Source organism: Neltuma alba, unplaced genomic scaffold (assembly GCF_004799145.2).
Source record: "Neltuma alba isolate B1F8T4 unplaced genomic scaffold, ASM479914v2 tig00013593_pilon, whole genome shotgun sequence".
Classification (NCBI taxonomy): domain Eukaryota; kingdom Viridiplantae; phylum Streptophyta; class Magnoliopsida; order Fabales; family Fabaceae; genus Neltuma; species Neltuma alba.
Genome location: NW_021637790.1, coordinates 36,582 through 50,550, shown reverse-complemented (window position 1 = coordinate 50,550; position 13,969 = coordinate 36,582). Strand labels below are relative to the sequence as shown.

The window sequence follows — 13,969 nt, the reverse complement described above, 5'->3', positions numbered from 1 at the left end:
GAAGGAAAATAAAAAAAATAAATGTCACTTATTCGCTGATTTGATCGTATAATGACTCATCGGAATACTTCCCTATTCAGCTATCAGATTCAGATGAAAGGAAGATGGAGCAAACAGGAAAGGAAACAAATTAAAGGTGGATTTATAATTTAATTTGTAATTTGTAATTACATCATAAACAAACAATGGAAGCTCAAAACAGGATATGTACTTCCAAATTAGGGAATTTCTCAGAAGTCAAACTACACGAATAAACCAAAGAATCACTCCAACATATTCCTAGTGGATAAAAGCAAAAGCGCTGATAAATACGTCTTTTCAAAATATTATGATTAATTTATCAGCACCACAAACTAGAATTTATAGTAGTATTTCAATATTATTTCATTATATAATTATTTAAAATTTATAATGAATAATTTAAAAAATTAATTTGATGTATCTGATTGATAATTATAATCTTAGTAATAAATATTACAAAAATAGGCAAAACAATATTAATTGTACTTAATTTTAAGAAGTCATAATAATCGTGTCATAATTATAAACATTTACTCCAAAAAGTATAAGATTATACATTATTATATATTTTCCGTTATTTTAATTATTGAATAGTCTAAATAAAAGTAAATATTATATTTTACTGTGTTTTGACAACTAACTGATTTGTAGACGAGTACAGATAAAACTGCTGATAGATATCAACGAATTAATACATTATGAGCTGTGTGGGGTCTATGTGTTTTCATTGGTGAGCAGCCACTACATTCTTTATATCAAGTTGGAGCGCAGCAAGGATTACTAGAATTAAGTGTTAATGGTCGGACTTCGAAATTAAGGCATATAAACCTGTGCTGGAAGAGTTAATGTGGGACCTAAAGCTAGTTCAGATGGAAAGGATGGCATGGAGTTCAGCAGGTAAAGGTCAGTAGCTCACTTAAAGCTTCAATTTACATACATCACAGCACACCAGAACTTCGAAATATTTATCATCTGATGCTCATGAGACATCTAAGGCAGTTATTTTCTTATCATTTAATTGACACTAATTAATATCCTTCAAAATCGTCTACAAACAGCTGAACATTAAACCCATGGGTCACAGGCTAAGTATTCCTTCGATCATAAACATGGGACCCATTTTATAAATTACACTATAAGCATTATATATCGGAGAAAGTACTACATATTATAATTACGCTTATTATCAATGGACTTCGCAAGCAGGTTCAATGGAGAGGCTTGTGAGCCAGAATGAGTCAGAGGGGACAGCCTCGTCGTCGTCATTCCGATGCCAAGTCCACAACGCATGCGTTGCGTTCACCACCTCCAATATTCCATGCCCAAAGCTCGCCTCCCTAAATATTGATATCTCTGGTTTGGGATCCAAAAACCTGTCACCACCCAACAATACATTATTATTAATTATTATATATTCCTAGGTTTGTAGTATATCCTGGTTGCCTTATAGATTATTAACAGTATACTGACAAAATAACATTTTGCAAGGTCTGAAAAGTGCTTAGAAGCTTATTCATTAATTACTTGGTAGCGAGGCCTTCACGGTTTCCTCCATCTCCAATGGTTATATGAACTGGACCGCAACTATTGGCTTTGTCTTTGTACACTCGAGTCTGACAAAATCAGCAGATAGCTAGATCGTTAAATAATTGTAGCAGACAGGGAATAGGATTGGATAAGATGAGACGAGAGAACAACTCACAAAACGCTCATAGGCATGGACATGGCCTGCGAAAACAACATCAACGCGAGCTTCATAAAGCAAATCTTCCATGGCCGCCTTCATTTGATAGGATTCAGGCTCACCCCGATGAGCAGCGTTGGAGTTAAACCAAGGAGCGTGAAGAAGCACCACCAGCCAAGGTGTCTTCGCTCTGTCCACCTTTTTCAGGTCGCCCACAAGCCATTTGTACTGTGGAGAACCAGAATCGAAGTCGGTATAAGAGCCAAGCATGATGACGTGCACGCCGGCAGCGTCGAAGGAATAGTACAAGTTAGAGTCGGACCCACTCTGTTCGAACGGCATTCTCCACCTGGCATTATACGCTGTGAATGGTTTGCGGTGAACCACCGGGATCTTCTCGACCTCGTGATTTCCTTGAGTGACCATCCAAGGACGCTGGCTGGCTAATGGCTCGACCAAGCGACCAAACGAGTCCCATCGGCTCTGTATGTAATCTGCATAGGACAGGTCTCCTGGTAGCAGCAACATATCATAGTTTGAATTGGCTATGTGTTGCAGCGTCGTCTTTGTCCATTCGGTCTGTCCAAGATCACCTGCATTATTATTACGTTTGTAAATTTATAACAATGACTATTGAACCCCGAGTATGGTGGTTTATATATGAGGTTTTAGGGAGGTAATTACCTACAACTGCAAATTTGATGGGAAATCGAGAAGGAGGAGTGGTGAAGTTGTATTGTTGGGGAGAATCTCCCAGACGGTAGTAGTAGAGGGTGTTGGGTTTCAAGGGACCCATGACGACGTCGTGAATTTGACCGGACTTGTAGAGGAAGTAACGGTAGGAAGAGGTCGTGCCGGTGGCCAAGGGTCCGTCGGCGTCAGGGGAAGCGGCGTATTGTACTTTAGCAGGGGTAGGGGTTTCTGTAATCCATGATATCCTCATCTGGTCTTGCCCCACCACAGATATGTGCACCTGCAATCTCATATCCAAACCTCAGCACCTCGTATTACAGGAAACAAGCTGAAGTAATTTTCAGATTAATCTAAACAATTTAAATGTTTCATATTAAAATATATTTTAGTTTTTTTTTGTTTTCAATCATAATTGGTCGGATGAGAATTTGTTATTTAAAACGTCATTATTTTTTTTTAAAAGGGATATTGTAGGTAAAAAGTAAAATAGAATCAGATAATGCAGGCCGGGTCTGACTGTATATAGACAACCAAGGATACGGGGACGACGGTTCAACGATTCCTAAAGGGGAAGGAATTCTGCGTTAAATGGTGAAATGATAATGCCGCCCACTGATTGCTCAATACGATAGACATTACCAAAATTAAATCGGGTAAGCAGAACCTAATTCGAAAGTGCATTTAGAAAGTATTCGCAATACACACACACCATTAAATCAGCGGCAACACCTCAATCAAGCAGCAGCAGGAAACGAAAAAACGAACTTATGAATAATATGGAGAAAAGATGGGAGGTAATGGAAACGTGGCGCCATCCACTTGCCTGCGTGCCAATGCCTGGAAGCGTCTGTGACGTGCACACTAACTAAATGGGCAAAGAGACACCCACTAGCTTCCTGATGCGCCCCAAAAACCTCTCCCCTCTCACCTTTCCAATTATACTCATCATCAGTACCCGAAACAATTCTATCTCGTCCATCTCCAGAACTTACATACCTCAACATACAGCTTCTCAGATCGATAACTAATAGGAACCTAATTCTGTTCATAAAGGAGAAGAAACGATGATCGAAGAGGTGTACTGAGGGATGGTGTGCGCACGTACCTGTTGGGGCCAAGAATCAGAATGGGAATGAGGGATGAACAGTGTTTCACGAGGCGGTGGCCGGTTGTATGCATACGCTCCTCCTGCCCACAGTCCCATTATCAATATCACTAATACATTCATTCCTTCCATATCCCTTCTTCGACTCGTTGGTTTCTGCAACACCCAGCCCTTCTTCAGGTCCAGAGTGGAAAATAATGTATTGCGTATATATATAAACCAGAGAATGAATCAAATTGATGAATAGCACCTACCTCGGAGATGTAACACTGCTTACATACGTATATGCGCCAACCATAAATAGTTTAATGACACCGAGGGGGCCGTGTTCCGTGATTCCTGCATCTTCGAATCGGACACGTGGATGTTTTAGAGGCGTTTAATGTTGCCCGCAAAGAAGGAATAAACTATAAGTCGCTGCTTTAGAAAACCAAAAACCCAGACGTTTCTGACTGACTGACTGGAAAAGAAAAAGAAAGCGTACAAGGAATCAACTTTGAGGTGAAGGATGTGGGTGCGCAGACGCAGAGAGAGAAGAATAGTCTAGTTAGTACTTATTGGTTTGTATTGATGAGGCTGGCAAGTGACTTTGGTGGCGATGAAGGCGATGGGACTGACCTTCCTGCATATGCCCCACGCACCAAAGCCCCTGCTTTGTTTAATTTATCCGGACTTGCCGGCTTTTTCGGTGCCAAACGTCACCGTTTCCAACTAATTGACCTCATATATATATATATATATATATATATATATATCAATCAGTTAAAGGACTTGCTATGTATAAACATGTACATTGCCTTTCTTTAGCTTCAGAATCACAACTCCAAAGAAAAAAGCAAAATCTGTATGGACACGGCTGTACCATATATATCCATCCTGCTGCTTTGTAGTTTGTAATGTTATTGCTCAATATCTTCAATTTCAATTTTCTATTCGTGTGTAATCGGCATTCATTATGGTACTCTTCTCCTCACACACACGCGTATTACAATATATACTTAGAGTACTTGTAACTTCTTTTCCAAGTAACATTGGCAACATGGAAGATCATCGCTAACAGAACATCATCATCGAGATCCCTCTGTAAACTTCCAAAATTGATATCATTCTTATGTAGGATGGAAACCGATAATGCAGAGGTTGAAAAAAATTGATATTAAATATCACTGGATCCCATGGATCGAAGACGTATTTTTAGTTGACAATGCCATTACGCATCAGTCCGCGATCCATTATTTTTTGTTTTGCCTTCACGCAGTCCATTATTGCTGAATGAGGCTTGATTATGTGATCATACAAGTTTAGTGGGACCCATCAATTGTTGTTCAAAAAATTATCTTGCAATTTGTGTGGTTATTATGACATTTGATTAATTGTCTGATATAATTATGGGTTGTGTTAGATTTTGCGACCTATGCAGCTTACAAGGATGTCTTTTACATTTCATTGTTGTTAAATTTTGGTGATTTTATTGTTGGCCAGCAAAAAAAAAAAAGATTTTAATGACTATCTAAGAATTATATATAACTATGATCGCAATAAGAGTTAGGACCAAGCAATTCTCAATCCCATCCTGGAATATGATCTTTTTTTCCCAATCAGATCCATGTAGTATACATTTCAATTCCCACGAATTTATATTGCAAGACGTTAGTTATTTTGGTAATTAATGTGATCATTCAGTTATAGATTAATTTTGGTTGCAATGGCGCACATGTTAGTGTACATTCAGTTATAGATTAATTTTGGTAATTAATGTGATCATGAACCAAAAAAAAAAGGTAGTTTCGGAACAGTGTTGTAGCTAGGTAAAAACGACTAATCAAATTTCATTCCAAAAAGCTAATAATTATGGAGAAGTAAAGAGGAAGCAAAGAAAGAACATGCAATGTCTAAGCTATTATGTTTCAGCTATATCCAAGAAGGAAGTTTAATTTATTAATGCAATATAAGATTCAACATTTGAAAAGGTCCAAATACTACCGCGGTTCTAATACATACATACATATGCGTGCGTGTACGCGCACGTGTGCCCAGCTATCTGTAAGTAGGTTTTGTGGATAACTTTGATTCCACATACCCCACACACGTGTGTGAATCTTTTCAAACATATGCATGGACGCGTGTGACTTCATTTGCAGCTGCAACATCATTGTTGCTTGCGTAGTTAAGGAAGGGGGAAAAAGGCATCACAAGTGAGAATGTTGAAAGGGTCTCCTGAGTCAAAAGAAGAATAATGCTAAAGATCAGAAGCATCTTACGTTTGCTGTTATTTAGTGACGACGAGGAGACCAGGTGGATGAGGATCGTATGTATATGCACTTAGAGTTCTCCAATGAAAAGGATTGCTTGAGATTAAGGAGATCAACAAGTTTAATTTTGTGGATATATATTCAAACAGCTCATCCAGACGTGCGCCAAACCCATGTCTTGCAGTATTAATTGGACGCGTGGCGTGCGTGTGGAGAAACTTCCATATCCCTTTGCTTCAAGCTTACACCACTAATTAGCTCGTTATACACAACAAAGATGAACGAAGAAGCTGCGCATGTATGCTCCGTATACAAATAGCTTTGTTCTTCATTTCACTTTGTACGTAATTATAACACGCTGCAGTACTGTACATATGCTTATAGGCAGAAAATATATTATCTGTTTATTAAAGAAATTGTGACTATTATATTATTCTATATCCGTTGATTTTATATGAAGGTTATGGGACATTAATATTTTAGAAAGGAAGATGAAATCATCTGACCAAGAGGAACAGTCAATCGTTATCTGTGTCGTCTGTCCTTCTCATCACTGGATATAGTTTTCAATTAATTATTTGGAGCCAGTAAAGTAGTTTCTCCGCTTTATGTATTTGTCGCTATTTTATTTGCTCTTATTTCAATGGAAGCATGGTATATACTGAACAACCATTAGCTCCCATGCAGAGAGATCGATATGTATAAGTTTTCCCAGCATTCAGGATTCCGTTGGATTCAATGAATAAACTTAATCAAATATATGACCGTTATAATAACCTGGAACTGCCAGGATCTAAAAGCTATACTTGAGGAAGGTACCCAGAATCTCCCGTCAAACATCGTCTTTGCAGATTATAGTTTATAAATCAAATAATTAAAGCATCGTGACGCTTTAATAATAATCAAGAAAATGATGGCTATAGAACTAATCATGCCAGGAAATTATAAAGGTTTTGAATATTGATGCTAAAAAATAGAGGGGGTGAGAATATGAGATGATGATAATAACGATCACAATATCGTATAAGTAACGACTTGTATTATTTTATAATTTGTACTACTTCCAGTCTTTAATATAAGATTTTGTTTGATTTTTATTTTAGTCCTAAATATAAGACCTCAATCCACTTTGTCTCTCATATTTATTTATTTTTTTTCAAAATAACCCTTCTAACAATAATAGTTCTAGCTAGTACATTTGATTAGTAAGAATATTTTAGGAAGGACAATACCTATTTATTATAAATAACTAACTTAACTTTTTTTCTTAATCTTCTCAAATTAGTCAGTTAGCTCTTATAAATAAGACTGGAGGTAGTACTCCTCCGGTCCTTAATATAAGACCCATTTAACTAATTAGATTAGATTAAGAAAGTTAGGTAAGTTAGTTAATTATAAGAAAAGTGACACATTTTTCCTAAAACACTATAATCATATTTCTTAATACCCCTCTCCCTCTTCTATTTGATTATGGTTGAGGGAGTATCCATAGGGGTAATTTAGAGAAAATTGATAAATATGAGAAATGGTTCTTATATTTAGAACTAAAACCAACTCAAGAATTGGGTCATATATTAAATACCGGAGGAGTATTATTTTATACTTCTTTTTTCGCGCCAACATACACGGCGCACCGACCCGCATGAATCTTAAACTTTTCGTATTATTAAAGCCATTTTATAGGACAAATAATGAGTCCCTGCGTCTCTCCGGCTTAGATCTCTTGTATTTGATATTAAATACTGAATTTATTATTTTGAAGTTATCCGTATTTAAGCATATTCGCTCAAATATTCCAATAATGCTTGTTCAAATGAATAATTTAGCCTACATTGAAATTCCAAGTCTTCTATTTTTTCTAAAGTTTCTAACGTGCCTTGAGCATCTGCCAATGGCCCGGCAACACCTGACTCGATATTTCACTATCATCCACTCCTCCGTGTTCAGCCAAGAAAATTATTGGTCAATATATCCCAAAAAAATTTCACATGAGGACCCGTGTTTACTATTATCTCCGGGCCTAAATATAAGAGCTTGTTGATTAATTTAAGTGTATTGAAGAAATAAGTTAAGTTAGTTATTTGTAATAAATAGATATTGTCTTTCCTAAAATATCCTTACTAATCAAATATATTGGTTGGAACTACTATTATTAGAAGGATTATCTTGAAAAAAATACATAAATATAATAGACAAAGTGGATTGGGTTCTTATATTTGAGACTAAAATAAAAGTTAAATGAGGTATTTTATTAAGGACTGGAAGTATAATACATTATCATTTGAAATAAAATTAACAACAATTATTTAAGAGTGGGTGTGTATTCTATATTTCTTGAATGGAAAACATCTTCGTACGTAGTTTAAGAAAACTACGATACAAAATGTGATTATGAAGGGAAAAATTCCAATTTTTAAGATTCTTAATGACTTATATTACGAGTCAAGGGTTGTTAAAGGTCATTTTCCTATGAAAATAAGATATTGAGAGAGGTCTACGTCTTTCTAGCAAATGCCATTCATAGCACCGTCCAAACATGTCGCTGCGCAGGCTAAGCCCTCTGGAAACATCATATCTGCGAGGTTTCTCTTTTCTGCACTTTATTTTGTTTGACCTGGAGTTTTCCATTAAATTAAATTAATACTACTCCTCCGGTCCTTAATATAGGACCCATTTAACTAATTTGATTAGATTAAGGAAGTTAGGTAAGTTAGTTAATTATAAGAAATGTGACACATTTTTCTTAAAACACCATAATCATCTTTCTTAATGCCTCTTCTCATTCTTCTACTTGATTGTGGTTGAGGGAGTATCTATAGGGGTAATTTAGAGAAAATTGATAAATATAATAAATGAGTCTTATATTTAGGACCAAAACCAACTCAACAATTGGGTCTTATATTAAGGACCGGAGGAGTATATAATATGAAAAGCTATAGTTTTTAATTATCGTTGCGCAGAAACAGAGCAAGATTATATTATCATCGTGCCTATTTAATGGTCGAGAAATTTGAACGAATTCAGGCTTGTTCTCTCATTCATAGTCGTTGAAGTCCCTCTAATTTGTTGCATGAAAATATACATGTGCCAGAAGGAAAATTAACTCATTCAATATCTCATTAAGTAAATCTACAACGCGTCTCTTAATATGCACCACAAAATATTATACTACTCTCAATCCTTAATATAACAGCTAGTTGATTAATTTGAATAGATTAAGAAAATTTGCTAAATTAGTTATCTGTAATAAATAGATGTTGTCTTTCCTAAAATACTTTTGCTAATCAAGTGTATTGGCTTTAATATTTGATAAAACCTTTAACATGTGTAACTATTATAAGGACTATATTGAGAAAAAGTGAACAAATATGAGAGACAAAGTTAATAGGGATTTTATATTTAAGACTAAATTAAAAGTCAAACTAGTTTTTATATCAATGATCGGTATAAAACAAAAGTCAAGAATTTCACTAACTCATTGGACCAAGTTGAATTGGGCCTTCAAAAGCAACCTATAAATGGGGTGTTGAAGAAAGCGGTGTGAGGGGTGGGGGAGGCCAACGTGCAAACATGATATGCTAATGCCAAAAAACGAAGGACAAGGAATGTGTCTAGCACCAGCCATCATCTATGAATGGGGTGTCTCAAATCACAAAGAGGCAATCAACAAACTTGCGAATCACAACATTTCTCTTTGTCATAGTATTTATATTGTTTCTGCCTCAGTTCAGTTCTCAGTTTGCCGGTTTACTTTTCATTATTAGCCCACATACTTTGGTCTTTTCGTTTTTGTTGTGATCAGGGTACTGTAGAACTCAAATTCAACTTCATTTCGCTTTTGCATTTCCAGTTCTTTAATTTACATTTACATCCCAACTTGATTCTTAGCGACACTGCGATAAGAAATCTCAGGACCACTCTCATTTGACAGAAGCCAGATCACATTAAGATCCTCGGCGACTCTGGCACAACTCGCACCCATTTTAGCACCAACATTATCCACCCAAACCAAAACGCCATTGGCGGGAGAAAGTTCCCGCTTGAATATTGATGTCCAAAGTCAACAAATATTATGATATCCAACATCTTTGAGACGAACTTAGGTATATTACTTGACGCCACAACACACTCCATTACTTGACCCAGTCCTAAATTTCAATTAATTAATATAACAGATTATCTTTTAAATATATAGATTCCCTCCCAGCCTTCCCTTGCTTCCTTTATACATATACACGTATTATCAAGCTCATTAGCACACCATCAGAAACCTTATTATATAAGGCAGTTCTATAAGCTGAAGCCAAAAGAAAACAAAATGAGATTACTTGGATCACTAATCCTCCTTGTAATCCTTCTAATCCTATGCTTCCTGTTGTTCCCTCAGCCCCTGCAATCACAAGGCAATAATTTTTCTCGTCAGCCTTCAGCCCCTCCAATCTTAACTCCTAATGAGCGTTCCGACTCCGACCCTCAGCAGGTGAATCTTTTGATCTTCAAGTATTTGAATTAGCAAATCATTATTGCTTGTTCAGTCATACATTATATATGGTTCAACATCCTTATTTAAACTTATATCTATGCAGGTGCATATATCGCTGGCTGGCAAGGGCCATATGAGGGTATCGTGGATTACAGAAGACGAGCACGTGCAATCTGTGGTGGAATATGGAACAGAGGCCGGAAAATACAGTGCAAAGGCCGCCGGAGAGCAGACCCATTACCAGTTCTTGTTGTACAGGTCCGGCGCCATACACCACGTCAAAATTGGGCCTCTCCGTCCGAGCACCACTTACTTCTACAGATGCGGAGGATCCGGACCCGAATTTTCCTTCAAGACGCCACCAGCAGAGTTGCCGATTGAATTCGTCGTGGTCGGTAAGTTGCTGTTCCTTCGGCCTCCTCTTTTGGCCTTTATGTTTGTTTTAGTTTCATCGTTTACAAATTTATCGTTGGGAGATATAGATTAGGGCTCCGGCTAAACAATGAAATGACACATGAATATAATATTAATGGCGTCCAGTATTTGTTATGGTTTTACGCGAAACGCCACGCGCGTCAGGAATCTTTTTCTGAGACTTGGGAATAAAAGAATCCATGTTCTTGGCCTTAGTATCGCGGTTTTGATTCATAACTTCCAAAAAGTCAACACTTTTTGTTGGCCAATCATTTGAGGATTGGCAACTGGATGACCAATGGAATTTACACAGACTCAGTTCTCCAACCCCACAAAAAAAAAAAAACAGCTTCCCTGCCATGCATGCGAGCTAGCTTCTAATTCGATTCCCATTGTTGTGTCCTTGTAAAAATACTAGCTTTGCACCTAAATAAAAATAGTTGAAAATTCAATTTAATTTTAAATGTACAACTTTCATTTTACTTTATTTTTTATATTTATTTATTTGAATTTTCTTAAAAGTAGTCCACATGGTGATTGCACATGTTAAAAAGTTTTCATTCTAATATATGTGATTAACAAAGATATTTTAAATAAAATAATATTTATTTACTACTAATAACTAATTTAACTAATATTATTAATATTCGTAAATTATTATTTAGTTCTTATATAAAGGATATAAGGCAGTATAATTTTATTTTAAAATGTCTCGTTCTCCATTTTTTACTTGTTATTCGTTATCGTATCATCCCTTCAACTCAAATTTTACAATAATACTGCTACTGCACTTGTTACAATGAATAACTCTCTATAGAAATTATAACACGTTCGTGTTTAATACATAAATATATGACAGATTATAATATGTGGGAGGTAATTGAAAATCCTTGTCCGACAAGACTAAACTTAAAATAATGAGTTGCAATAAATATATTAATAATTTAAACCACTATAATATTGGGTTGGCATGTGATGATGGGGAGATAATAAAATGTCTGGTATCGTGTCTTGAGGTGAAGTGGTTAATTATTGGTTTACTGAATCGACAAAATAAATCATAAGCGGGTGAGGGAGTGAGGACGCGGTGCCTGGGGCAGGCTAATCTAGAAGTTTTAAGCACTGTTTAGATGTTACGCATGAGTTTTTAAGGAAGCGGGCTAAGATTTATGTAAGTCCAGAAAGCTGCGTTTGCGCTTTGGTTCGAAATTGAGGGCCTGTACCTAACACGATGCTGTGTGTTCTTCCTTTCAGCAAACTAACAAACAAACACGGCCCATAAATTAGAACTGCTCCTATGCTGTTGGTTTCTCTTGGTTGTCATGCATGTAGGTTTTCCCCAGGAAAACCAAGTCTGTGTTAAATTCTGACGCATAAACTTGTGATTATATCTTACACATACCAATAAACATAAATTTGTTTTTGTCGACTTGTTTGAAGCGCATAATAAGTGTGAAACAGTGTAAGTGGGTAAATGATGAGAGGAAATAATGCGCAGGGGACTTGGGACAAACAAAATGGACAAGGTCCACCTTACGACATGTTGAAAGCAAAGAGTACGACGTGTTTTTGTTACCGGGAGACCTGTCGTACGCTGATACCCTGCAATTCCTGTGGGACTCGTTCGGTCGTTTGGTTGAGACGAGCGCCAGCGGAAGGCCCTGGATGGTCACCAACGGCAACCACGAGATCGAGTCCATTCCCATCATCCTCCCTCACCGCTTTGAGGCCTACAACGCCCGCTGGCTCATGCCCCACCGCGAAAGCGACTCTTCCTCCAATCTGTATTATTCTTTTGAGGTTGCCGGCACCCACGTCATCATGTTGGGTTCTTACACGGACTTCGATGCTGGCTCTGATCAGTACAAGTGGCTCCGAACTGATCTGGCACGCATTGATAGGCTCCGCACCCCTTGGGTTGTCGTGCTCCTGCATGCTCCCTGGTATAATACCAACGAGGCTCATCAGGGTGAAGGTGAAAGCATGAGAAAGGCCATGGAAGAGCTGCTTTATAACGCACGTGTCGACTTGGTTTTTGCTGGTCACGTTCATGCCTACGAACGCTTTGTATGCCACTTCTTATTTTCTTTCGGTGCTTATACGTTTCATTTGGCCAGATTCGTTGAATCACAGGCTTGATTAATATTTCTGTTTTTTATTCGGGTCAATTGCAGACTCGAATTTATGACAACAAGGCTGATTCGTGCGGTCCGATGTACGTGACAATTGGGGACGGAGGGAACCGCGAGGGACTTGCTTTAAAGTGAGCTGTCTCCACCATGCGCTGACTTTTGGTTTAGATTATCGTTGGTTGGTATTTTGAGCATAATTTTGGGTATGTGTTTTAGGTTTAAAAATCGTGGGAGCCCCTTGTCAGTGTTCCGAGAGTCGAGTTTTGGTCATGGAAGGTTGAGAATGGTGAATGAAACGCATGCTCACTGGGCATGGCACCGAAACAATGACGCTGATGCGGTGGAGGCTGACCAGGTCTGGATAACTAGCTTGAGCAGCACCAAATCATGCTGGCACGACACGTCATCCGCTGCCCGTGATGAGCTTTGATACGTTGGATATGTGGCTGGGTACTAAAGTATACTACATGTTTGCTTTGAATTTTGTTCGTAATAAATGATGTCATATAAATTTTCTCTCGGATGTGAGTTATCAGTGAACATTGACATTTTGAGTGACGGTTCTAACACCACAAAAAATTGTTAGCATTTGAATGATACTCAGTATTACTCCTCCGGTCTTTATTATAAGACCCAATTTGACTTTTTATTTTGTTCTAATTATAAGACCCAATCCATTTTCTCTCTTACATTTATGCATTTTTTTCCAAGATAATCCTTCTAATAATGATAGTTTTAGCCAATATACTTAATTAGCAAGGATATTTTAGGAATAACAATACTTATTTATTATAAATAACCAACTTAACTTACTTCCTTAATCTTCTCAAATAAGTCAATTGGGTCTTATAATTAGGACCGGAGGAGTATATTATTATTAGTTGCTGACTGGATTTCATGATGAGGGAGATCCGAGCTGGCTAGAGGATCTTAATAAGCTGAGGGGAAATTGGAGAAACTAAAAATAAGTCGTAGTTGCATCTTATGAGAGACTTTCGAGTTGCGTGGTTGCTTGGGGTAGCCTCCAGAATTATCCGAACTCCGTAGCCCAGTTTTATGGGCCTAAAATACAAAGGCCTGCTTTTGTTTCGCATGGAAATGGGGCTGGAGTTGGGCTTGGAGCTGTTCCCCATTCGATGCTGCTTTGATTGGAGATAAATCCAAATCACCTCTTGATTGGAACCC

At 37.4% G+C, this 13,969-nt stretch overlaps 2 protein-coding genes across 2 annotated transcripts; one reads left to right on the top strand and one right to left on the bottom strand.

Annotated features, from left to right (window-relative positions):
* Positions 1–967: 967 nt before the first annotated feature.
* LOC114738467 (probable purple acid phosphatase 20) lies at positions 968–3,635 on the bottom strand. Its single transcript, XM_028926526.1, has 5 exons — positions 3,504–3,635; positions 2,390–2,678; positions 1,724–2,298; positions 1,546–1,634; positions 968–1,394 (listed from the first exon to the last, which is right to left on the bottom strand). The coding sequence occupies exons 1-5, from the start codon at positions 3,633–3,635 to the stop codon at positions 1,208–1,210; spliced, it is 1,272 nt and encodes a 423-aa protein (XP_028782359.1). The 3' UTR covers positions 968–1,207.
* A 6,518-nt stretch (positions 3,636–10,153) lies between these two features.
* On the top strand, positions 10,154–13,231 carry LOC114738469 (purple acid phosphatase 22-like). Its single transcript, XM_028926528.1, has 5 exons — positions 10,154–10,235; positions 10,342–10,633; positions 12,151–12,719; positions 12,827–12,915; positions 13,001–13,231. The coding sequence occupies exons 2-5, from the start codon at positions 10,372–10,374 to the stop codon at positions 13,212–13,214; spliced, it is 1,134 nt and encodes a 377-aa protein (XP_028782361.1). The 5' UTR covers positions 10,154–10,235; positions 10,342–10,371; the 3' UTR covers positions 13,215–13,231.
* The last annotated feature ends 738 nt before the right edge of the window (positions 13,232–13,969 follow it).